Below are 26776 nucleotides of genomic sequence, written 5' to 3'. Positions count from 1 at the left end.
TATCTTGAGTGTGGATGCACTAATCACCAATTCTACATTGGTGAGTATGCACATCAACTCATCAAAGTATGAGTCAAGCTCCAGTCAGACTTGTGCCATTGTCTTTGCCTCGGTGAGTGCCGTAATAGATGGGATCGCATGTGTGTGCACAACAACATCCATACTCTTGAATACCCGTGCATGGGAATCTTGCAAGATAGTGATGAGCTACGTGAGATCTTCATAGTTCCGGATCTGACTCCGGATGTGTGCTTTTAGCTTGACCGCTCTGGGCTTCATCATCTTGGGCAAGTGTAACAGGGCTCCCTTGTATCTCATTTTCCATGTCTGCATGTAATCAATAGTAATGTCCACATTTGACAAGATACGTGCTCTCCTAGCACATCGCTACTGCCAATTGTTGAGATGGATAATTTCCTTATGCACTTTACCAAACTTGGAATACAATGCCTACATGACTGTCTCAAGGGACAATACTTCATCCAGTATTACCTTCTTCAACTCTGCTCGGGTGGATGATGTAACCAGTTCTCCTCCTTGCTTGGTCATCTGTAATTCCTTATCCATTCGCTCGTTCTTAGCTATCAAGAAGTGAACACTAGAGCTAGTGGCTTTAGCATATGTTCTAGTAGCATCAGCCAATGCTACTGGATGCTTGCGGATGTCAGACACGATCAGTCATTCCTCAAAATACGCAGGAGATGTGTGATCATTTTGAGTAGACACTCTGCGTGATTGCACAACTCTATGTTGTGACTCGTCGAATGATACATTGTGCATCTCTTTTGCCAGATTGTCTCTAAGGATCTCAATATCTCCTTGGTCTCTTGGGACTTGCTCCACTTCTAAATTCAGTGAAGCTGGTGAGTCGAACTATTGGTGGTAAGGCATGAGGTCGATGTCTTTCTCTAACTCTTGTGGCTCCATATCCATATCCATCTGCTCAAGTGCTTGTTCAATCTCTTGAGCGAAGTCCTCTTCCTATGACTACTCACCTTGTCTACTTGGTGCCAGCTATTTGGATGAGTCTTCATCTATCTATACATGTTGTGCTGCCTGATGTACCTGTTCTTGTTGTGCTTTCTTTTCCTATCTGCACAACTTATGTTCCTTCCGGAGTTTCTCCTTCAACTCATGCAACTTTTTCATAGTTTCCTGCATTCTTTGTTTTTCTCTCTGACTTTGCATGGTCCTCCTGTCACGCTGTTGCCTCTTCACCTCTATTGCCAAAGATTCTTTCTGTACAAGTGGTTCTGCTCTAAACTTTCATCTTTGTTCCACTTCTACCCTGTCGACAATCTTTCTCTTGCCTTTGTTGCACGCTGGTATGTTTACCTCTGTTGTTGTTGCTCTTCTGGATGCTGCTTCACTAATCATTCCACAATGATGCTGATCATTTCATTAGGCCTGGAGAAGATGTAATAATATCTCCATGGGTCTTCCTCTGCCCAATGACATGCCCCGTGGATCCACTGAAACTGTACTCTTGTGTAGTGATCTTTCACAATACATTGCAGGTCATACGGATTGAAGCTTCAGGTGTTGAAATGATATTTTTTGATATCCTGTTTTGACATCCGCATGCTTGAGGTTTTGTATCTCGTACAACCGTATCCAGAAGAGTGGGCCAAGGCGCCTTCTTCTTCCAGTGTATTCTAGTTGATACTCCTACCGAGATGTGGTACTATACTTCTTGCATGATGAGCTTGTCCATGGAAAACTTCGGCAAAACATGCAGAGGCTTCTTTGTGCTATACATACGTATGAAGGTGCCAGATGGTGAGGCATACCAATCCACTATATCAATCAATGTCTCCATTGTTGCCTTTGACATGCAAAGTGGATCCTACTCAAATATCATCTTCTTCATGGGGGTGACAAAATAATCTGACACCTGTGTGAGAACTCCTCTAAAGCTCCATTCAAAAAACAATTTACAATAAGTATTCACAGAGGTTTCTATCAATGTCCATGCCCAGTTCATGCCCGGGAACTCCTGATAGGAACAGATTGCATCCATGATGTAAGCAGACATGTAGATCTCTGCTTACTGACCTTTAGGCGGTTGCCAAGCTCCTGTGACCTGTTCCTTCAACCTGTGAGCCAACATGTCGGACCAGTTGCATGCTTTTTGTTCCTTGCCCAGTTGTTCCAACGCGATCACCCAAATCTACGGGAAGGTCTCTGTGTTCTCTTGACCATACAAATGACATGCAAAGATGACCTAGTATTTATACGCCTTCTGCACTATCTTCATCTTGTAAATCTGGTTGGGTGTCATCTTGAATTTGGCTGGCTCCTTTACCCAGTCCTTTAAGATATCCCTAGAGTTTGCATTACTGCTGTGTAGGTTGAAGGTTGTCTCCATGGTGATCACTGGCTTCGACAAATGGTACATTTGCTGATAATATTGGGCCCTGAAGGTAGCAATCTCTATCTCACTAACACTGCTCAATGTCATTGTCTCAGGATCAATGTGCGAGACGATACAATGTATCATGTCTGCACGTGGGAATACGGGATACCTACATGGAATCCGGTACAAGCCAGACTTGTGAATGTTCACATAGACTTGGTGGTCTTCAAGATCTTCCCCAAATGTGCCCGAGAATGCATCATTGACCTCTTTCCATTTCAGCTTGATGTATTTGTCTACAAACAACTTGGTGTCTTCATACATTGGCATACCCGTAGACACCCGCTCAACTATTGCTCCAGTTGTGCTTCCTTCGGTGTCCTTTGAACCTTCTCTCTTGGAGGCCATTGATCCTGAACTGCTGAGAGACGAACAAATGCCTACTATATCTAGAGACATGGCGACATGCATTTAAAGAAATCTATCAGTTAAAACCAAAGAAAACTTGAGAGATGACATGGTACATACCTAGGGATTGACTGGAAAGGATTGCGCAATTTTCACTGGGAGGCCAGGAGACTGACTGTCGGAACTGCACAAAATGCAGTCCAGACTGTCGGGAGGCTAGTGGATTACTGGAATTGTGCAATGCACAATCTAGACTGGCCTGCTGGGTGCGGGGATTGTGCAATGTGCAATTTCAGCTGGCAAGTGCTGCAGGCCCAAGAACTACATTACACAATTCTCTGGGCCAACAGTCACTACCTCTAAGAATTACACAAGGCAAGACTAGAGGGAATTCACTGGCTTGAATTGTGCAATTTCTTGGAGGAAGGAAGAGCCTTCCCTCTCAGAATTGCGCAATGTTGTCTTGGTGAGGCAGAGTCGAGGCCAAGGTTTCCCAGACATGCCAACAAGAAATTGAAAGCAAATGAAGATGTGAATGCATGGTGACAACACTGAGATGGTAGTGAAAACTGAAACGGTGCTTTCACAAGCTAATATGAATGAAAATGACATCAAACATTCATAGAAATCAAGTATATATCACTCACACAAGCCAAAACACAAAAAGTGATAGAAATGCTGCAAAAGACAAGTTAAGCGGACTTACTTGCAAATAGTTGAGATAGATGTGTCGAAGACTCCTGGATGTGTTGCGGGATGTCAGAGCTCCAAGATTGATGCGAAGAATGAGATTTGAAGTGTCAAATAAATAATTTTGAGGCTCATGACATGCATGCCACAAATCTAGGAAAAAATGACACTTGGAGGAAAGTTTCTAAAACGATCTTTGCATGTAACCTCCGACTACTAAAAATAGCTCCCTAAAATTTAGGGATTCTTTTTTCATGTTGCTTTTTTTATTTCAGGAAAAAACAACCCATGCATGAAATTCAAGCTTTCTCGGCCCTGGGTGGAACCGACCAACCCGAGGGCACATGCAACCGCCTACTTGACTGAGGGGAAATTTTGCGCAATTTCTGGGAGGAAGTTGGGTTGGCTGTCCAGAGGGATTGTGCAATTTCTGGGAAGAGCAATTGAATGCTACCCAAAATTGCGTAATTTTTGGGCTGAGCAACACCATTGGGCCAGATTGTGCAGTTTTCACTGGGAATCCTGTCTAACAGGATTGCATAGTTTCTGAGCCTAGTAGGCTGCTAGTCAGATTTGCGCAATTTCTGGAGGGAATGTTGGTTCCCCTCTAGAATTGCACAATTTCTTGAGGGAGCTACTCAATCAGCAGCTGGACCAAGTCCAGAGTAGCATCCTGTGAGGGGGGTGAAGCAAGCTATCATGCACAAACTGCTAGAAAACCACTAAATCTTATTTACTTGACAGTGCAAGACATGCTGCTAAGGATGGTTGGTAGGGGGGCTCCAAAACGAATCTAAGGAAAATTTTTGGAGGGTGGTTGTAGCCGCTACAACACCTGGAAACACACTGGTAAAACTCCAGCTCTCTGAATGGACCTCGTTCGTGAAAAGTAAGTCTAACACCTCCGAAATTATTGTTCATTTATATGTTCATCTTGGTTTCCACACTTGCTTGATTGTAGGATGTAGCATCTCCCAAACTCCTGGTCGATCGACACACATTCCAATCCAAGTGAATACAGTTGTTTTGATTGGGGATGAGGGGTTTATTGGTGCACAAGCAGTATAGTCGTCAGAGTTTAGTTTCATCTCTAGTGTTGCTCCGCTGCCAACAGGCTTGGACAGTACCCGAGCAAAGTCACATAGAAACACAAGCGTCGCTCCGCTGCCAGTGAGCCTGGTCAGTACCCCAATGGAGTTACTTTCATCGCCTCTCTTCTTAGGAAGCCTTTCTCTTCTTTCACCTGATTTATTTTTCATTTTTTGAAAATTTTCACTTTTTCACTTTTCATTTTACATTTTCATAATTATGCATAGTACTTATTCATTCAGAGGCGGAAGAAGGATCCCGACTTATCAAGAGGAGAAGAGGTTGTTCCTTCGTAGAAGTAATGTATATACACCTCTAACGTGCTTGTTAAGGTTTCCCCCCTCACCTTACTCTACTTGATTGAGTTGACAAGGGTTAACCTAAAACAACCGACTAAAGTAGGTGACACTAGTTAGCTCACAAGCGTTGTGTTTTCACCAAGGTTCACTTCGAACAATACGCATTTTCCATCAACGTATCATGGATTGAAGATAACAAGTTCTTCATACAGAGGCAAGATGAAAAATAACCAAGTATTGATAACTGCACAAGTTCTCTTGTACTTTACCCAGCTTGTTTCAAGAGTCGCACACAACTTCACATGAAACTAACCTATGAATGTAAACAATCAAACATACACAAAACAAAGCGGAAGCAGAAGTAAATGCCAAAGAAAAGCGAGTAAGCAAACATGCATGCAAGCAAACAAATATGAAAGGTAAGAAGTAAACACACATGCAAGAAAACAAACCAAAAGCAAACAATACTCCTACTCCTAAGCTAATAGTGCATGGGTTTTCTCACATGAAGTGATACTTCCAACGCAGCCACCGGCACGTTGGTCCACCCATGTTGGTGAAGGCATGGTTCACGGATGACACAACTGTGTGAACCAGCAAACAAGAAAGATATAACAATGAAGACAAACAAACCCCAAGTTTAAATGTGTCCATAGAACATACCTAAGCACAAGTGCATGACATGAAATCCGTGGACTTATCACGGTGTCATGGGACACTGCATGCAATTGTTAAGCATATGCATACTGTTGACTATGACATGCAAGAAAATGAAAGAAACAAAGACAGCTTGCATCATGCACATGTGCTTGCTACGTAAGATTCCTCAAATGCATGAGCGATGGGATCATGTAGTTCAAGTGGAGGAAGCATGATCTATGTGTGAGATTGATCTTCAATGCATACAGATGAGTGATGAGGAGCCTTGGGTGTTTCAACAATTTCCTGATCAGAAGTGAAACCAACCTCAGGACAGCAAGGGCCTGACATAACCATCAGCTCAGGTTGAAGTGCCTCGACAGTCCATGGGGTTTCGACTTCATCGACAGATAGATCATCATAAACAGGTGGCTTTGAAAAATCAACTGCGATAGAATCATCATTGTGATCGAATATGGGATTAAATAGATCATGACAGCTATGATCAACAAAATCAATGATTTTATCGGCATCCTTATGATCTGATGAATCAAACAAAGGGGTAGATGAGAAGCGAAAAATATCACCTTTTGTGTTTCAAGAAAATGTAGATGAAAAATCAAGTGGATTTTCAATGAAGAATTTATCCTCTTCATTGTCAGATGATGGACTGACATCCGATGTGTTCTATGAATGATCAACAATGGGTGCATCTGCAGATGGATATACACATGCAAAATCATGGATAACAAAATCAACATAGATGTCAGGAAAACATAGAGGAGGCTCGGACATAAGGAAGTCATCATTTGCCGAGGATTGATGCTCAAGCTCCCAATCATACTCTTCATGAATGATAGCACAGGTTGGTTGTGCAACACCAACTTTGTCAATAGCTTGATCCTTGTTCACAACAAGTGTAGCGTCTAGAATGGAAGAACACAAGACATTGCAATCTGGAGGATCATCCGAGTACGAAGATGGAGGTCGAGGTATAAAATGCATGTGATAACCCAATGGATTCACAACCAAGAGTCGCGTAAATCGGAAGGAGCCATGTCAGGAGGATGTGACGGTTGAAAAAATGTGTATGCCTGCTCTCCCACATCACTCTATGATGGTGGAGTTGTTTGATGAGGGGACGACGGACAGTCACTTGTGACAATGACCGTGTTCATCTGTGATTGCGCAGCTCCATCACCAAAGTATGTTGAGCGGGGCTTGGGCTCGAACTTCTTCTTGGGATTGACTGATTTGTTAAGACAGTATTCAAATCTATCCCAAAGATATGGAAATTTCATCTGACTTTTCTGAGCTTGAAACTGCAACACACGGAAGCGTTCCAAAATTCCATATGTGATTTATGCGGGGCCTTCCATTGTTGTAACTGTTTTTAGTCAAGAGGTTCTGGATCAAAATGGTGGAAATTAGATTCAATGAGATCACAAAACTGCTCATGTAAGTGCACGCTGCGAGGAGGCAAACTGAAACACCATCATTGTGGGGATTCACGAAGAGTGTATGCAAGAAGTAGGTTGTCCTCTTCATCAGAACATTCATTTGCCTTGTCAAGCATGGCAAGGAAGTCTTGTGAGAACATAGGTCAGGCCACTTCGCCTTCACCATCATATGTGAACTCGGACAAGAGATCAACAAACTCCCTCGTCATGTCAAGAGGTTCGACATGCGAAAAACATAGTGGAGGGTTGAGTATAACATAATCCATGATAGATGTGAAGAGGTTCAAAATAGGATGAGAGGATACAACTTGTCATCTCGCCCTCCTTCAAGTGCCAAAAATGTTGGCGATGCTGGACCCGCCAACATGTCAGGGGATCTCTTCGGTAAGAAGACCTAACTAGACCTTAGATCGTTTGGTGTAGGAGTCATAGCAGTGGGTCGTACAGTATCACCTTGATCGCGGTTGTTCACAGAGGCAAGTAAGATTTCCATGTTGGTAGCAAGGGTGTGACATATGATGCAAGTCAAGGAAGGTGCATGAATGGTTCTAACACATGGAGGGTGAAGTGAGTGTGCCCCTTGGAAACATGTGAAAGCATAGAGTTAAGAAGGGAACACATGAGCAAAGATGCATCACAAACTGGAAGGAAAGTGTGCTAGCAATCCAAAGTGATGGTTAAACCAACAACACATTTCAGTGAGATTCATACATACTTATATAGGAAAGCCATACATGCATGCGTAAGCAAACATATACATATATCATTTAGAGTAAACAAGATAGTTGAAATATAATATGACATATGCATGAAACGTGTTGGCTCTATTATATTAAGAAGTGAAAGTTCTAGTCATACAATACAAGCATGACCAACCACTAGTTCCGACAGCGAAACATTACAGTCACTGCCGCTTGCTCCTCCAAAGAGATATACTAGTTCTGCATAGTGGAGAAGCCAAGCCTCGTTACAATATTCTCCAAGCTTTCTCTAAAATTCTCCTATCAGAAGCTTGATTGACCAAAAGTTTATACAATGAGATATGAGGGACTATATATAGCAAAGGACGGGGTGGCCCTTGACATTCCCCTTTGTGATTGTTCGTCTACCCTCATGACTCTTCCTCTACTCTATCACTGTTACATCCAACTATCAACACTTGTACTTCCACTTGATGAGACGTTACATACAATCCGAACATGTACCCATGTGAAATAAAATAGGCTTGAGCAAGCCATGCAAGACATCACTATGACTCGGACAACTGTGGGAAGACCAACTCTTCGAAATCCTCACGGTGGTCGAGAGTAGCAAACTGATTCCAAGCGTGGTAGTCCGTGATGGTGTCTATGTACTCTATGGTGACATCTTTCTGGAAATGAACTCTTCCCTCTGTAGCATCTAGATACACTGCTCTAGCTCCTATGTCCAACTCGCCTGATAACATGCGCATCATTGTCTTGAGTGCGGTTGGACTAGCGACACACTGATGCATGGTGTTTACACTAATCACCAAGTTTGCACTTGTAGCTATGCGCATCAACTTGTCAAAGTATGAGTCAAGCTCCAGTCGGACTTGTGCCTTTGTCTTTGCCTCAGTGAGTGTCCTGATAGATGGGATTGCATGTGCATGCACAACAACATCTATACCCCTGAATACCAGTGCATGGGAAGCGCGCAAGCTAGTGATGAGCTGCGGGAGATCTTCATAGTTCCGGATTTGAATCTGGATGTGTGCCTTCAGCTCAACCGCTCTGGGCTTCATCATATTGGGTAAGTGTAACAGGGCTCCCTTGTATCTCATTGTCCATGTTTGCATGTAATAAACAATAGTATGCACGTTTGACAAGATACGAGCTCTCCTAGCACATCACTGCGGCTAACCATTGAGATGGACAACATTTTTATGCATGGTACCAAACTTGGAATAAAACGTCCGCATGACTGTCTCAACACCTCCAAAATTATTGCTCAGTTATATGTTCGTTTTGGTTCCCACAGTTGCTTGATTGTAGGATGTAGCATCTCCCAAACTCTTGGTCGATCGACACACATTCCAATCCAAGTCAATGCAGTTGTTTCGATTGGGGATGAGGGGTTTATTGATGCACAAGCAGTATGGTCATCAGAGTTTAGCTTCATCTTTGGTGTTGCTCCACTGCCAATAGGCTTGGATAGTACCCGAGCGAAGTCATGCAGGAACACAAGCGTCGCTCTGCTGCTAGTGAGACTGGTCAGTACCCCAACGGAGTTACTTTCATCGCCTCTCTTCTTAGGAAGCCTTTCTCTTCTTTCACCTGATTTATTTTTCATTTTTTGAAAATTTTCACTTTTTCACTTTTTCATTTTTCATTTTCATAATTGTGCATAGTACTTATTCATTCAGAGGTGGAAGAAGGATCCCGACTTATTGAGAGCAGAAGAGGTTGTTCCTTCATAGAAGTAATGTATATATACCTCTAACGTGCTTGTTAAGGTTTCTGCCCTCACCTTACTCTACTTGACTAAGCTGACAAGGGTTAACCCAAAACAACCGACTAAAATAGGTGACACTAGTTAGCGCACAAGCGTTGTGTTTTCACCAAGGTTCACTTCGAATAGTACGCATTTTCCATCAACGTATCATGGATTGAAGATAACAAGTTCTTCATACAGAGGTAAGATGACAAATAACCAAGTATTGATAACTGCACAATTTCTCTTGTACTTTACCTAGCATGTTTCAAGAGTCACACAAAACTTCATGTGAAACTAACCTATGAACGTAAACAATCAAACATACACAAAACAAAGCGGAAGCAGAAGTAAATGCCAAAGAAAAGCGAGTAAGCAAACATGCATGCAAGCAAACAAACATGAAAGGTAAGAAGCAAACACACATGTAAGAAAAAAAACCAAAAGCAAACAATACTCATACTCCTAAGCTAACAGTGCATGGGTTTTCTCACATGAAGTGATATTTCCAATGCAGCCACCGACATGTTGGTCGACCCATGTTGGTGAAGGCATGGTTCACGGACAACACAACTATGCGAACCAACAAACAAGAAAGATATAACAATGAAGAAAAACACACCCCAAGTTTAAATGTGTCCATAGAACATACCTAAGCACAAGTGCATGACATGAAATCCGTGGACTTATCACGGTGTCATGGGACACTGCATGCAATTGTTAAGCATACGCATACTGTTGACTATGACATGCAAGCAAATGAAAGAAACAAAGACATCTTGTGTCGTGCATGTGTGCTTGCTATGTAAGATTCCTCAAATGCATGAGTGATGGGATCATGTAGTTCGAGTGGAGGAAGCATGATCTGTGTGTGAGATTGATCTTCAATGCATACAGATGAGTGATGAGGAGCCTTGGGTGTTTCAGCAATTTGCTGATCGGAAGCGAAACCAACCTCACGACAGCAAGGGCCTAACATAACCATCAGCTCGGGTTGAAGTGCCTCGATAGTCCATGGGGTTTCGACTTCATCGACAGATAGATCATAATAAATAGTTGGCTTCGAAAAATCAACTACGATAGAATCATCATTGTGATCGAATACAGGATTAAATAGATCATGACAACTATGATCATCAAAATCAATGATTTTATCGGCATCCTTATGATCTGGTGAATCAAAAAGAGGGGTAGATGAGAAGTGAAAAATATCACCTTTTGTGTTTCAAGAAAAAGTAGATGAAAAATCAAGTGGAATTTCAATGAAGAATTTATCCTCTTCATTGTCAGATGATGGACTGACATCCAACGTGTTCTACGAATGACCAACAACGAGTGCATCCGCAGACGGAGATACACATGCAAAATCATGGATAACAAAATCACCATAGATGTCAGGAAAACATGGAGGAGGCTTGGACATAAGGAAGTAATCATTTGCTGAGGATTGATGCTCAACCTCCCAATCATACTCTTCATGAATGATAGCACCGGTTGGTTGTGCAACACCAACTTTGTCGATAGCTTGATCCTTGTTCACAACAAGTGTAGAGCCTGGAACGGAAGAACACAAGACATTGCAATTTGGAGGATCATCTGAGTATGAAGACGGAGGTTGAGGTACAAAATGCATGTGATAACCCAAAGGATTCACAACCAAGATTGCGCATAAATTGGAAGGAGCCATGTCGGGAGGATGTGACGGTTGAACAAATGTGTATGCTTGCTCTCCTACATCACTCTATGATGGTGGAGTTGTTTGATGAGGAAACGATGGAAAGTCACTTGTGACAATGACCATGTTCATTTGTGATTGCGCAGCTCCATCATCGAAGTATGCTGAGCGAGGCTTGGACTCGAACTTCTTCTTGGGATTGACTGATTTGTTAAGACAGTATTCGAATCTATCCCAAAGATATGGAAATTTCATCTGACTTTTCTGAGCTTGAACCTGCAACACACGGAAGCGTTCCAAAAATTCCATATGTGATTTATGCGGGGTCTTCCATTATTGTAATAGTTTTTAGTCAAGAGGTTCTGGATCAAAATGGTGGAAAGTAGATTCAATGAGATCACAAAATTGCTCAAGTAAGTGCACGCTGCGAGGAGACAGATTGCAACACCATCGTTGTGGGAATTTGTGAAGAGTGTATGCAAGAAGTAGGCTGGCTTCTTCATCAGAACATTCATCTGCCTTGTCAAGCATGGCAAGGAAGTCTTGTAAGAACATAGGCCAGGCCACTTCACCTTCACCATCATATGTGAACTCGGACAAGAGATCAACAAACTCTTTCGTCATGTCGAGAGGTTCGGCATGTGGAAAACATAGTGGAGGGGTGAGTATAACATAATCCATGATAGATGTGAAGAGGTTCAAAACAGGATGAGAGGACACAACTTGTCATCTGGCCCTCCTTCGAGTGCCAAAAATGTTGACAATGTTGGACCCACCAACATGTCAGGGGATCTCCCTGGTAAAAAGACCTAACTAGACCTCAGATCGTTTGGTGTAGGAGTCCTAGCAGTGGGTTGTATAGTATCACCTTGATCGCGGTTGCGCGCAGAGGCAAGTGAGATTTCCATGTTGGTAGCAAGGGTGTGACATATGCAGCAAGTCAAGGAAGGTGCATGAATGGTTCTAACACATGGAGGGTGAGGTGAGTGTGCCCCTTGGAAACATGTGAAAGCACAGAGTTAAGAAGGGAACACACGAGCAAAGATGCATCACAAACTGGAAGGAAAGTGAGCTAGCAATCCAAAGTGATGGTTAAACCAACAACACATTTCAGTAAAATTCATACATACTTATATAGGAAAGCCATACATGCATGCGTAAGCAAACATATACATATATCATTTAGAGTAAACAAGATAACTGAAATACAATACGACATATGCATGAAATGTGTTCGCTCTGTTATATTAAGAAGTGAAAGTTCCAGTCATACAATACAACCATGACCAACCACTAGTTCCCACAGGAAAGCATTACAGTCACTGCCGCCTGCTCCTCCAAAGAGATATACTAGTTCTACATAGTGGAGAAGCCAAGCCTCATTATAATACTCTCCAAGCTTTCTCTAAAATACTCCTATCAGAAGCTTGATTGACCAAAAGTCTATACAATGAAATATGAGGGACTATATATAACAAAGGACGGGGTGGCCCTTGACATTCCTCTTTGTGACTGTTCGTCTAACCTCATGACTCTTCCTCTACTCTATCACTGTTACATCCAACTATCGACACTTGAACTTCCACTTGATAAGATGTTACATACAATCCGAACATGTACCCATGTGAGATAAAATAGGCTTGAGCAAGCCATGCAAGACATCACTATGACTCGGACAACTGTGGGAAGACCAACTCTTCGAAATCCTCACAGTGGTCGAGAGTAGTGAATTGATTCCAAGCTCGGTAGTCTGCGATCGTGTCTGTGTACTCTATGGTGACATCTTTCTGGAAACGAACTCTTCCCTCTGTAGCATCTAGATACACTGCTCTAGCTCCTATGTCCAACTCGCCTGATAACATGCGCATCATTGTCTTGAGTGCGGCTGGACCAGCGACACACTGATGCATGTTGTTTACACTAATCACCAAGTCTGCGCTTGTAGCTATGCACATCAACTTGTCAAAGTATGAGTCAAGCTCCAATTGGACTTGCGCCTTTGTCTTTGCCTTAATGAGTGTCCCCATAGATGGGATTGCATGTGCACGCACAACAACATCTATACTCCTAAATACCTGTGAATGGGAAGCCTGCAAGCTAGTGATGAGTTGCGGGAGATCTTCATAGTTCCGGATCTGAATTTAGATGTGTGCCTTCAGCCCAACCGCTCTGGGCTTCATCATATTGGGCAAGTGTAACAGGGCTCCCTTGTATCTCATTGTCCATGTTTGCATGTAATAACCAACAATATGCACGTTTGACAAGATATGAGTTCCCCTAGCACATCACTGCGGCGAACCGTTGAGATGGACAACATTTTTATGCATGGTACCAAACTTGGAATAAAACGTCTGCATGACTGTCTCAATGGGAAATACTTCATCTAGTATTGCCTTCTTTGAGTCTATTCGAGTGGATGTTGTAACTAGTTCTCCTCTTTGCTTGGCCATCTATAACTCCTTAGCCATTCGCTCGTTCTTAGTTATCGAGAAGTGAACAAACGAGCTAATGGCTTCGGAATATGCTCTTAATACGGTCACATAGTTCTCCTTTAGAACATGCAACTTTACCGCACATTTTACTCGACAACTCATGGCCCACAATCTACCACACGCGACACCTACCAACTTACACGAAATCAACACAATTTTATTATGCAGTAGCCACCTATATACCTTCTGCTTTCATAATTGAGGAAGACCAAGTTCGTGTAGCAGATTTCTTGAGTCATATATAAGTTATCCACAATCGATTGCGGATAACTAATATAAGAAGGATAAGTGGTTTCATGGCAGAAAATACCTAATTCAAATGGTTAGTTTTCAGTAGTGATGATTTGGTCTAATAATTTGGTGGGGAAGTTTGGTATTTGTAAGTGTTGTGGTCTAATTTTGATATAAGATTATATACGCTTTGCGATTTGCTCCAATCGTGAGCAAAATTATGTACACCTGAAATCTGCTCCAAGCACAATTTTTTCAAATACAAAAGAGAATTCGCTACTATTATACGGGTAGGAATTGTCATTATGTCGTAAGGCGTTTCCTTCTGAAATGAACGTCCCCAAATTGCCACTTGGCACAAGTCTGTACCATCCGATCAAATGTTAGACGATTCAAGCATAATGTGCCGTCAGATTAATATATTTTTAACACAGTTTCACAATTTTAACAATTTCAATACCGTTTCAGTTTCAGTTTCAATACCGTTTCGGTTTCATCATGCATGTTACAGGGTTTTTGGATTTGCTGGTTTGAAGAAAGAGGAAAGGCCCCTAGAAACCTGAGCAATAAGAAGGCTTCGTGAAACCTTCACTAGGTTTTTTCGGAGGCAGAGCACCCGGGGAAGAGCTGAATGAGCGACAAAAGAAATTTTCAGCAGCCCCCCATATTGTAGGGCCTCTTATTTCTGTTAAATTATTACTAGTTTTTCTAGTATTATGGGCATAGACATACAGAGCACCATCTTTTCCCAGTATGATCCCTGAGGTTATCTTTTGGAGCTTATTTTACTTTTAGATTCTGCGATGAATGAATTGCGTATTAGTTGCCTATCTTGTATTTCTTTAATAGAGCAATATATTTGATCCTTGATTTCCGTATCTTCTGGATAAGAGTACATGGTTCGAGGAACATCCCAGCCATGATAAACCTAATAGAGGCCTCCAGAGGGGTTGGAAAATATGCCTTGCACCTCTACATTATGCACCTAGTGTAGTTGTCCGAAAGGTCTTCTACCATCATGATGGTTCACAAGGCAAGGAAAAATGGTCTCTCATTTTGGAACCACAACCGATCAGAAGAAGACCAGATTGTGGCTGCATTCTAGGCGTATGGACAGCTGAGCAAAGTGGAAATTAGACCCATGATAGCAATCTCTCAATTTCAGGACATGCATAATGATATCTGCAAAATTGTGGACTAGAAACGGGCCGCCATGATCGTCCTCCCTTTCCAGAAATACTAGCGCGTTGATGGTGTCCTTGAGTCTGTGAACCTAGGATTCAGGACGGTGAACAAGAAGATATTGAAGAACTCACCCTGCTCAGTCGACATCCTGGTGGATAGGGGCCTCGAGGGTCAGTCCCAGTTGGCCCCTTCCAATGTAAACCATAACATTGCAGTTCTCTTCTTTAGAGGTCCAGATGATCGTGAGGCTCTGGTGTTTGGAAGAAGAATGGTAGAGCATCCAGGCATTGCGCTCAGTCATAAGGTTCCTGCCTGGAACATAATTCAACGACACTCTCGTCAACCTTACTCCTCTGCTCGCCCATGAGCATGAGACACAACAAAAATACAAATTTTCCACTGCAGAAAGGAATAGAGAGCATGAAAGTATTCTGGATGAAGATGCCTTAGTACCTATCACGAAGAAAACTCACTCATCTGATGGTAGTGATGCAAGGAAAACCATTGTGTATGAAGAGCAGGTGATCAGCAAAACGGTGCATTCAATTCTGGCAATTGCAAAGAACAACAAGTACCACCTGTTTTTGGTGGGAAGGGGGCATTTTCCATCCCTGCTAGTGGCAGACTTGGCAGATCAAACTGTGGACTGTCTAGAACTAGGTCCAATTGGGGATTTGCTGGCCTCACCAACTGTTCCAATTAGTGCATCAATATTAGTGATTCAGCAACATGATGATATTCATACTGATGAAGCGCCCTTCTCAAAAAACGTTGACTCGACAAGCGCTATCAGCATTTAATCTGCCTGAGTCTCCTCACATGACAAGGTATGATCGCTTAGGCTTGATAACTTTCACTTTTGTTTATCTTCCTTACTATTTCCATATAGATAACAATGTCTCGAAAAATACTCTTGACTTTATTATTTTCAATTGGTCTTTTACAATATCTTGGTGGATCCACCTCTAAGATAGCGTCTTAAAAGTTTCACGTACTTCCTCTCTAACCCAATGAACCTATCACTCTAACATAATTAAACACGAACTATAAAAGACATTTTCAAGTAGATCCATAAAGTAACCAATCGTTCTGCTAACAGCTGACTAATAACTGGGCATAACCTTGCTAACTACTAGACATGAATTAATACGGTGGTATCCCCTCAGCTAGGCTATACAAGAGGGTATATAAGTAGGGGTATTGCTCTGATTTATGGCTTTCTCAATATGGAATGAGCATGGTTTCCACTGTCTGCTCTCTTAATATGGAATGAACATGGTGTCCACTGTTTGCTTCTGATATATAGTGAGCCTACTTTGCAGGTCCCAAGTTAGTTGTTAACCTCAAGGATCATACTGGGAAAAGATGGTGCTCTACCGAAGGATCTGCTGGCGACAATGCTGTGAAACATATACATTCAGTAGTGCTGCATCATGCAACATTCCGACTGCCAGCAATCATGGTCGATACTTTTAAACCCACCTCAGTGGGATTAATTTTGATGATGAAGACCAAACATTCTTACCTAACTTAGAAAGAAAGCCCTTGCTACTTCTCAGACAATGATGGAAGAATATTGTACATATTCTGCTGGATTTTTCTACCATCTGAATATATTTTCTTCTTGCTCTAGTAATATCAAAGTGCATCTTACACAAAGAGCAACCAGGAAGCTGCATCTAACAAAAGGTGATTGCATGTAGTACATCTTTAACTTATTGGAGAGGTGGCATGTACATCTTATTGAAATAGTTATTTGTCTACTAATGTTATAATACAAAAAGGTCATGGAAATGCTATAGTATGGCCTCTATTTGGTCTGTTTTTGGATGTTACATGGTGAGACTGACTCACTCGCGATGAGCGACAATAGTTAGAATTCAGTCATTGATACATGCAACCACATTTACTTAGCATTGAGTGGTCAATTAATGTTTTGGCAAGAAATATGAATATTGCAGAAATACGGCTATGAAAATATGATGTTAATGAAGCAACAAACAATTCTTAATTGTCCTTATTTAATAATGGCCTTCATGGTTGTATTTATGGACTATTTCTAAATTCGATAATTCCTACTTATCCTCTTTGGAATGCCCAAGATTCTCAATTGTAGAAAAAAAAAAAAGATAATGCCAAATTTGTAGGGTTCATACAGAGCTCAGCATAGGAATCCCATGATCCTTTGTCTATTATGAGTATTTTTCCATGCATAAGTATTAAGAACAGTTAATATAGGCACCTCATTCCAATGCCTTTGGCAGTGACATATGGAGTGATTTCATTTGTTTTCTACTCAATCATTCTTAAATTTCTCATATACCTGGTATAGATGATGTTGTATGTATTTTGTAGATGCTAGGGGCATCATACATGCTAGCCCCATAGCAATCTGATTGTTTTCACTTGTTTTCTGCGTTTGCCTCACCATGCTTGTACTAAAGAAACTTGTGCATAGTATTGGCAACATTTCAGTTTATTGTATGACAATGGGAATGTTTCCTTCGATTAGAATTATTCCCTACTCTGTGCTACCCTATCATGCATCTTTACACGGGTTTTACCTCAAATCTGAGTATGATATGTTACTTGAAATAGCTGGTTGTAATGGAAGAGTTGCTATTTCTGCTCTGTAATGTAAGGTACACCTGAAATCTGACAATGATATATGGTTACACATATACGTAGAACTTGGCCTCGTGCTAAGTACTTGAGGGAAATTTTTACCAATTATAGAATCTAACCCTAAGCTCATTCAAGTGTAATCATGATGAATGATTGCATGGCTGGGAAATGGTACCTTCTGTAGAGTTGTTTTCAGTTTACTTTTCCAAGATTTCAAGGGATGTTTTGATGAATGATTATAGCATATTAAATGGTTAGGATATGGCACTTATCTAAGATATTTTGGTATTTCGGGCATGATTTTGTTCTATTTTCAAGAGAAAATGCATGCTCAGTAGAAGAGACCTATCAGTTTATTGACACTGCTCAGTATTTCAGCTTGCTTATCCAAGATATTTTGGTATTTTGGGCATGATTTTGTTCTATTTTCAAGAGAAAATGCATGCTCAGTAGAAGAGACCTATCAGTTTATTGTCACTACTCAGTATTTATTAAGGAAACAATTGAAGGATAAGGCATGGTAAACATGAGCCCTCAAAATGGTAAACTCTTCGGTAAAATCTTCATTACAGGGGGCTCAGTATTCTGGCTCTAGATGTCTCCACTATTTAGACCCTGAAATATATATCTGCATATATGTGTAAGTAGCATCTCAATGTATTGCACCCATGACTGTTTTCAAAGAGACCATTCAGCAATTCGACTCTCACCAACTTGCTATTTGTGTATGAGTTTAGGGAGTATGTTTAGCCAGTGGGACGGTCTTCTTCTAATAGAAGCCAGTGGTGGTTGCTTCTTAGTGAGAAATGTGTATGACACTCCTTTTGATTGATTCTATGGTCAGAGGGTTGCCAAAAGTTATCATATACCTGGTATAGAGGATGTTGTATGTATTTTGTAGATGCTAGGGGCAGCATACAGGCCAGCCCCATAGCAATCTGATTGTTCTCACTTGTTCTCTGCATTTGCCTCACCATGCTTGTACTAAAGAAAATTGTGCATAGTATTAGCAACATATCAGTTCATTGTATGACAACGGGAATGTTTCCTTTGATTAGAATTATTCCCTACTCTGTGCCACCCTGTCATGCATCTTTACACGGGTTTTACCTCAAATCTGTGTATGATATGTTACTTGAAATAGCTGGTTGTAATGGCAGAGTTGCTATTTCTGCTCTGTAATGTAAGGTACACCTGAAATCTGACAATGATATATGGTCACACATATACATAGAACTTGGCCTCCTGCTAAGTACTTGAGGGATATTTTTACCAATTATAGAATCTAACCCTAAGCTCATTCAAGTGTAATCATGATGAATGATTGCATGGCTAGGAAATGGTACCTTCTGTAGAGTTGTTTTCAGTTTACTTTTCCAAGATTTCAAGGGATGTTTTGATGAATGATTATAGCATATTAAATGGTTAGGATATGGCACTTATCCAAGATATTTTGGTATTTTGGGCATCATTTTGTTCTATTTTCAAGAGCAAATGCATGCTCAGTAGAAAAGACCTATTAGTTTATTGTCACTACTCAGTATTAGTTTATTGTCACTACTCAGTATTTATTAAGGAAACAATTGAAGGATAAGGCATGGTAAACATGAGCCCTCAAAATGGTAAACTCTTCATCACACAGTAAACTCTTCATCAAAGGCGGCTCAGTATTCTAGCTCTACATGTCTCCACTATTCAGACCCTGATACATATATGTGCATATATGTGTAAGTAGCATCTCAATGCGTTGCACCCATGACTGTTGTTAAACAGACCATTCAGCAATCTGACTCTCACCAACTTACTATCAGATTTTGCAAAATTTTTTAAAAGACAAATACCTTGTTATTGAAGTTCCATCTTCCAAAACTTTAGCTGTTGGAAAAGCAAGCAAGAATTAATGGCTGGAAAAGGTCTCCAATTATAAGAGAGATATGATATACATAAGAATATATAAAAGGGCTGAAACACAAGTTGCTCACATAATAAGAAGCACCAAACAAAAACATAAACCGTAAATCCTCTTTTTCCTTCACATTAAAAATGGTATTAAGTTTGATTCCATAAAATGTTACGAGTTCAGGGCCCAAGGGCTAAAATCTCACATCAGGGGACACAAAAAATAAAGCACCCCTCTATTGGATAGAGGAAAGGAAATATACACCTCTACACAGTACTTCTGTCCTTGTTTCCTTGCCAGGACTTTGCTTTGTGATACCAGAATGCAACAAAAGCATTTCAATTATAAGCCAACATTCAAAACGAGTCCACTATCAAAAATGAAATGGAGTTGGAGTTGAAGCTGAGCAAAAAGACTTAGAAAATTAAAAGGCTCAAGCAAGAGATGCTGGTGGCAATCTAATATAAAGATCTTCTTATACACATAATTTTGAAAGCATGTCATTGTTCACTGTTACTTATCAGCATATATCATTTACCGACTGACGGTACTCCTTTGCTTTTTCAGTGGCAATTAAGTTTTTGATCAATTCTACAGCCTAATGCTGAGAGTAGCATCCGTTTTTGGACATGTCATCGATCAGGCGTCCCTCGGAGCATAGCTTCACCACAAGATACAAAGTATTTGCATCTTCATGAATAAAATTCAGTGTGACAACATTAGGATGACCAATTTGTCCCATCCCAATTCTCAGTCCATTTTTTTAAAAAGAAAATTAGTCTTTACTTTGCAGGTTCGAAAATAACTGGGATGGATGTTCATGTCCTCCCCATGTTGAATGTAAAGAGAAAGAACAAAAGTAACAAAATTGAGAAGCTGTTCTTGTTAAAAAGTTGAATTGGAACAACATTTCTCCAGTTGTAAATATTGCCTTTGCATCTAAATTCATTGTTTTTTAGGAAGATGTTTGATATCGACAGCTTACCAGTGCAACTGTAGCATGAGTAGCCAATATGAGAACATCAGCAGAGGAGACGATTCCTCTGCATCTGTTCTCCAACAAAGCTTTTATTTCATCTATCAAATCAAATCCTTCTCTGCATGTTATCTTCGGTGCTATTGATCAGAACAGATTAACTTCATGAACACATGTCTATTACCTGGCATTACAAACTTATCTTCTGTCAGGTGGCACGGCAGCACTGTTCCTGCAGATTCTTACAGTATAGATCCACTGCTTCAAATTGGGGCGCCTCAATAAAATTACAAGTATTTTATAATTTTAATGTAAATTTTGAAATTTTTTATTACTGAGAAAGACGAGGATGGAGAGAAGCCTAACTCTAAAGTCTACACTTCAACCTCCTCTTCCTGGAAGACATATTCTAAGAGTATCAACGTCATTATAAGAACACTCAATATTATGAAAACAGTCCGTCCATACTATGAAAACAATATATGGTGGCTCATCTCTTGTTACCCATAACTATAATATAAAATTAGCACTACAGAAGTAAAAAGATGAACATGGATCATCTTCACCATGGATGAATGAATGAAAAATAAAGTGAATTAACAAAAAGAGATTGTGCTCAACCAGACAAGTAGCGTTGGCAAAACGACATAGATGATAATGAACATCACAATATTGTGGGATTCACTCCAAATTATTTCATATGACAATACACATTTCCCTCATGAAAGATATGACAATGGATATCACAATTTTCTGGGATTAATTGCAAGTCATTTCATATGATACAGATTTCTCTACTGGGATTCATTGCAGTTCATTTCAAGTGGTGATGGATATCACAATATTTTTGGATTCAGGGGGCTTTTTTTCATTGTGTAGGAACAACATTTCTCTTTCCTTTCCGATGGCTAAGTACTGCAAGGGATTGATTGATTACTTTATGAATTGATGCCCTTCTTTTACAGAGACATAATTGGGATCTATTTCGTTGTAATGAAATATTCTGATGCTCATTTATTTTGGATTTGGATTTCACATTGTTGTTGTTTTGGGGAGAGTTTTCCCTTATCAGATTTTCGCCTTGAACTTGGGGTGAGTCTTTGGGATTTCTACATCTGGGTGGAAACAATATCCCTCTACAATTGGTTTTTTCTACTGATATATGTTATCTATTGAATAGTCGTATTTGTAATTTACAAGAAGTTTCATGGTGTTGTTTATGGTTATTTTAATTTTGACTTAAAAATACACGCATATATTTCCTTCCATTTTCTTATGCAAAAAGGCAAATACAACATGTTGGAAAAAAATTATGTGCGAATGTTATTCCAGTGATAGTAGCATGGAGTTGGGCTCCAAAGAAAATTGTATTCTAGGAGCTTCAATTTCATTTCTTGGAAGTTGAAATCATATTTTGAAAATTTAAATCCAGGAGCTTCAACTTCATATATTGGAACCATATTTTTAGTTGAAGAGCAAATAAGATACAAAAATTTGAGAGTAACCCACTAAAGTTGAAATGGCCCTTACAGAGTTCATGTTCCATTCCCCAAGGATAGAGTTCCGAACACATTACAAGGATCTATCAAACTGAACTTTAATAAATATCATAAAGGTAACCTTAACATGACTTGATCAAGAAGGACGTTCAGAGATCACTATCATTATAATTTTATATGGAAGGAAACCATTAATAGTTTAAAATTGAAAACTTTAATATTTGAAATTACAAAAGCCCTTACTTTCAACTCCCAAGAATATTTTTTAGAAAATTGTAAATAGCGATGGATAAGAGAAATTTGTAAAGGACAAATGAATCTGGAAAATACAAATTTGCAACTCCATGGGATACCTGGTTAACTATGTGGACTAGGCGAAGACAAAAAGAACCATGTGTGTCATGATTTCATACAATATCTTTCAACTTGGATAAAAAACCAAAATATGGCTTCTATTGTTTACTGGCTTCCTAGTTCCCTTCCTTTTTTTTTGTAACTAGTATAACGTTGCTAGATTGCAATTGTTTTTCAATGTTAATTTTTGGTGTTTTAGTCTGGAAATGCATTTATATAACAACTTTGGGCTTGAAATGTCAAACTATACCATGAAAATGGTGGATATTTGCAAATAGACAGTATCTACCATGAGAACAATTTGTGACAGCACATCTCTCATTATCCATAACCAAATCGTATGAAAACAATCTATCTATACTATCAAAACAACGCATGGTGGCCGATCTTTCATTGTCCATAACTATTAAATTAGAAGTAGGACCGAAGTAAAAAGATTGACATTCTCTCAAAATCAACCATCATAAAACACTAGGAGTATAATGAAAAGATCATCATCAACATGGGTGAATAAATAAAATTTAAATTAAATAGTACTTTGTTTTCACATGGAGAGATTGTGCTGAATAATTAGTGTTGGAAAAATGAAATACATAGTAATGGACATTACAGTATTGTAGGATGCAATTCATTTTATACCACATATGACTCGTATGCTCTCCCAATACATTACAGCTTCTCCAGTTTGGGGCAGCTAGAGCCTTTAACTTTCTCCAACTGCCTCAATTGTTCAGCACATTCCATTTTAAAGGTTATCCCTTCAACCATCTCCAGTTTGTAGTAGCTAGAGCCTTAAACTTTCTCCAACTAACTCAAGTGTTCAGCGCATTCCATCTTAAAGGTTATCGCTTCAACCACCTGAAGGGTTCAACACAATCCAACCTAGCGCATCCCTGGATCACCATAAGAAATCATGTCTCAAAGAGTTAGCAGCAATAGTCGAGATTTTCATCCATATTTCCCTCTTTGTATTTTCCTATGACTCCAAACATCCAAACAGTGAGTACGATTTCCACCCACATGCCCCTATTTTCTATCCTTCTCTTTATGCAACTCTATGGTCAATTTGTAAAAAATTGCATTGAATTCCATTGCACATAGACGTGCCCCATATCAAATTAAATTCCATCTTCAAAAAATATGTGGATGCATCTGCAAAGTGGCACATTAAATTCCATTATACTGTATCAAGTTAGATACCATTATCAAAAAATTTGAATCATCTGCAAAGTGGAGTACAACTACTGTGCATAGATCTTGAATTGTGTTAATAAAACAACTCTGTTTTTTCAAAATCTTTTACCATTTCATCCAAACGAGTTAGATATTTGTCCACATCCAAATTCCATTATGGATAGATTCGTTCTATATCAAATTAAATTTCATTTTCAAAAATATGGAATCATGAAAATTATGAAATTTCATTATACATAGACTTGCCATATATTAAATTAAATTTCATTGTGAAAGCATTTGGAAGCATCTTCAAACTCGAGGAGAAGTCATGTGTTTGAAGATTCATAAAGTTATTCAAATTGAAGATTCTTCAAGTTCCCAAATTAGAGAACAAATCCATTTCTTGGAGGTTTGTCAAGTATTCAAAACAACAGTTATTGAACTCTTTATGGATTTCAGATACCAATTTCATGTTTGAATAATAATTCATTTCAAGGAACACAGATGACAAAATTCTTCTGGCAATGGGTATACATTGATCTGCACGCGCCTCTGACCAATCATTTTGCTGGCATCTCGCATTCAAGATCAAATCTTTTTCAACCCAATGAAGCCTCATCATTTTCATTCATATGCGACACGGATCGATAACAATCCAATCAACCATCCTTATGGATTAGAGCATACCTCCGATTTGTGTATGTCCAACGAAGATCAAAAGGCTTGAAACATGGGGCTAATAATTCAATCTCCAACTTGAGCACACATTATGATGCAAGTAAAAGAAAATGGCGAGTTGGAGCAGAGGCGCGGCTTCGATAGAACCATTTTCAACTGTTTCACTAGTTAAGTTCTCTAGTCACGTTGTTTTTTATCCATTTATTTTCATATGCAATATCACCTTGTTTTTTTGCATTTCATTTCCTTTTAGCATAAATGCAATACAAAAGAGAACATACTTCTAGGTAGGCTAATTTGTTTGCATTTTTATTTGCAGGGTTTATTTTGATTTCTGAAATATTTTGGAATAGCGATGATTAAGGTAAAAAACTGATATTTTTTATTTTGGAATGGGGATTGCCAAGAGTTTCGCTGCTACATCTCAGTTCTAACAGCTTTGAAGGAAGAATTTCTAAAGATTTTGGGAATGCTATAAATTTATCTAACCTACAAATTGACTGTAATAGGTTTTCAGGTAAGCTTCCATCTGAGATTGCCAAGGTAGGGCTTTTATCTGTTTTCAATGCTAGCAATAATAAATTTTCAGGAAGTATACCAGATGTGCTTTATGGGATACATAATATTGATGTATTGGGTTTGCAAGTAAATTTACTTTCTGGTAACATTTCGTCGAGTATTGGGTCTCTGAAACAACTTACAAAGCTTAACTTGAAAGGAAATGATATTTCTGGGGAAATACCTATGTAAATGGGTGTCAAAACCTCAGATACCTTGATCTATCCAGCAATCAACTCAAGGGGAAAGTCCCTGCATCTTTAGCCAACCTTACGTTTAGTTTCCTAAATCTATCAAACAATCAACTATCTAGAACAGTCCCCAGTAGCTTGAGTAAATTCAGAGAGGCATTTATAGGCAATCCCAAACTCTGTGGAGAAGATTTTCAAGATATCAAACCCGGTGTCAAGATATCAAAAACGATTCTACATCAACAAGCAATTCAACATCATTCACTCAAGGCAATTCCAAAGGAAATAGAATATAAATTAAGGATCCATCTCTGCCTCCTGTAACACCAACGCGAAAGGCAAAAGTAAGTTTGTTTGTTTGGGCAGAAAGGAAAATGGCGAGCTGTACTGCAGGCCAGGTTATCAAATGCAAAGGTAACTACTTCAGTTCAGTGCAAGGAGTCATGGCCACATTCTTTTTATTTCATGTATATCATTTCATGGCAAAATTGATTTTCAGGGTTAAGCTGGATTTATGCAAACTGTATGTGTGCAATTTATGCTTCTTGAAATATGATATATTTTGATTTGTACTTTTGTTACAACTGCTGTTGCATGGGGTGCAGGGGAGCTTCTGAAGATTGAAGAAGTGGAAGTGGCTCCTCCACAGGCAATGGAAGTGAGAATCAAAGTGCATTATATTGCCTTGTGTCATACAGACCTTTATTTCTGGGGAGCAAAGGTATGCTATGAATAATTATCATTAAACATCAAGAAAATTTGAAGGAAGGATATTAATTACACATCTCCAATTGTAATGTACTGTATAACACATACAAATATTGCTTTTAACAGTGAAATGGAATGACTGATACTGATACTGCTTTGGTTGCAGGGCCAAACTCCTCTCTTTCCCCGCATTTTGGGACATGAAGCAGTTGGGTATGCACTCTGCTCTTGCCCATGAGTTCTATGTATTCAAAAAAATTAGTTAGTCATATTAGTAGGCGTGTGGGATTTCAAAAAAGTTAATTAGTCATACTAGCAGGCATTAAGGATTTCAAAGAAATTAATTAGTCATACTAGCAGGCATGTAGGATTTCAAAGAAATTAATTAGTCATACTAGCAGGCATCATGTAGAATTTCAAAAGGGAAAAGGGACAGTGATTTTCTTGTAATTCATTGGTCACTAACTATAGTTCTGTTGCTTGACACAGAGTTGTTGAGAGTGTTGGAGAAGGGGTGACTGACCTCAAGGAGGGTGACTGTGTGCTTCCATTATTTACTGGAGAATGCAGACACTGCAAGTCAGACGAAAGCAACATGTGTGATCTTCTAAGAATTAATACTGACAGGGGGGTTATGATAAATGACGGGAAGTCGAGGTTTTCAATCAATGGGAAACCCATTTAGCACTTCCTTGGCACATCCACTTTCAGACAGTTTACAGTTGTGCATGTCAGTTGTGTTGCCCAAATTAATCCAGAGGCTCCTCTTAACAAAGTCTGTATTCTCAGTTGTGTGGTTTCAACAGGTAAATCATTTTCTGGACTTTTTGAGGGTAATTTGTTGATGATTGTGAAAAAGAGATCATTAAAAGGATATAATTGACATTGTATACTGTTTTATCCAATTTCTAAAGTTATGGTTTCCTGGACTATTAATAATAAAATCATCCATGATCGTTCCCTTGATTGAAATTCTTATTCACAATTTATTTTGTTGTGGAATCGCAGATACAAAAGTGAGGATGCCGACTACCTTAACCATTTAGGAACCGCCCGTTTTACACCTGAATGTAATTTTAGATACAAAGGGGTATGGCCTATACTAAGCGGATTTAGACCAGTTAAGGTAGGGG

At 39.6% G+C, this 26776-nt stretch overlaps 2 protein-coding genes across 2 annotated transcripts; both read left to right on the top strand.

Annotated features, from left to right (window-relative positions):
* The first annotated feature begins 6412 nt into the window (after positions 1-6412).
* On the top strand, positions 6413-15778 carry LOC149236820 (cation/H(+) antiporter 20-like). The gene is made up of 3 exons (XM_089369045.1): positions 6413-6473; positions 15071-15262; positions 15384-15778. Exons 1-3 carry the CDS (start codon positions 6413-6415, stop codon positions 15776-15778), a joined length of 648 nt encoding a protein of 215 aa, XP_089225171.1.
* Positions 15779-25309: 9531 nt separating this feature from the next.
* Positions 25310-26328, top strand: LOC149236819 (alcohol dehydrogenase 1-like). The gene is made up of 5 exons (XM_089369044.1): positions 25310-25349; positions 25435-25458; positions 25541-25656; positions 25810-25856; positions 26133-26328. Exons 1-5 carry the CDS (start codon positions 25310-25312, stop codon positions 26326-26328), a joined length of 423 nt encoding a protein of 140 aa, XP_089225170.1.
* Positions 26329-26776: the final 448 nt, after the last annotated feature.

This window comes from Pinus tabuliformis, chromosome 8 (assembly GCF_031772625.1).
Source record: "Pinus tabuliformis cultivar Carrire ecotype Pingquan chromosome 8, CPIR1, whole genome shotgun sequence".
Taxonomy (NCBI): Eukaryota; Viridiplantae; Streptophyta; class Pinopsida; order Pinales; family Pinaceae; genus Pinus; species Pinus tabuliformis.
This window is presented reverse-complemented; position numbering and strand designations above follow the sequence as displayed.

Bases quoted from the DNA above. Each gene is read 5' to 3' on its own strand.
- LOC149236819 (XM_089369044.1), top strand. From the start codon at position 25,310: ATGGCGAGCTGTACTGCAGGCCAGGTTATCAAATGCAAAG. The intron at 25,350-25,434 runs GTAACTACTTCA...ATTGATTTTCAG, and splicing joins CCAGGTTATCAAATGCAAAG to GGTTAAGCTGGATTTATGCA. The intron at 25,459-25,540 runs GTATGTGTGCAA...CATGGGGTGCAG, and splicing joins AAGCTGGATTTATGCAAACT to GGGAGCTTCTGAAGATTGAA.
- LOC149236820 (XM_089369045.1), top strand. From the start codon at position 6,413: ATGGAAGAACACAAGACATTGCAATCTGGAGGATCATCCGAGTACGAA. The intron at 6,474-15,070 runs GTATAAAATGCA...CTGTGAACCTAG, and splicing joins GTACGAAGATGGAGGTCGAG to GATTCAGGACGGTGAACAAG. The intron at 15,263-15,383 runs GCATTGCGCTCA...TTTCCACTGCAG, and splicing joins AAGAATGGTAGAGCATCCAG to AAAGGAATAGAGAGCATGAA.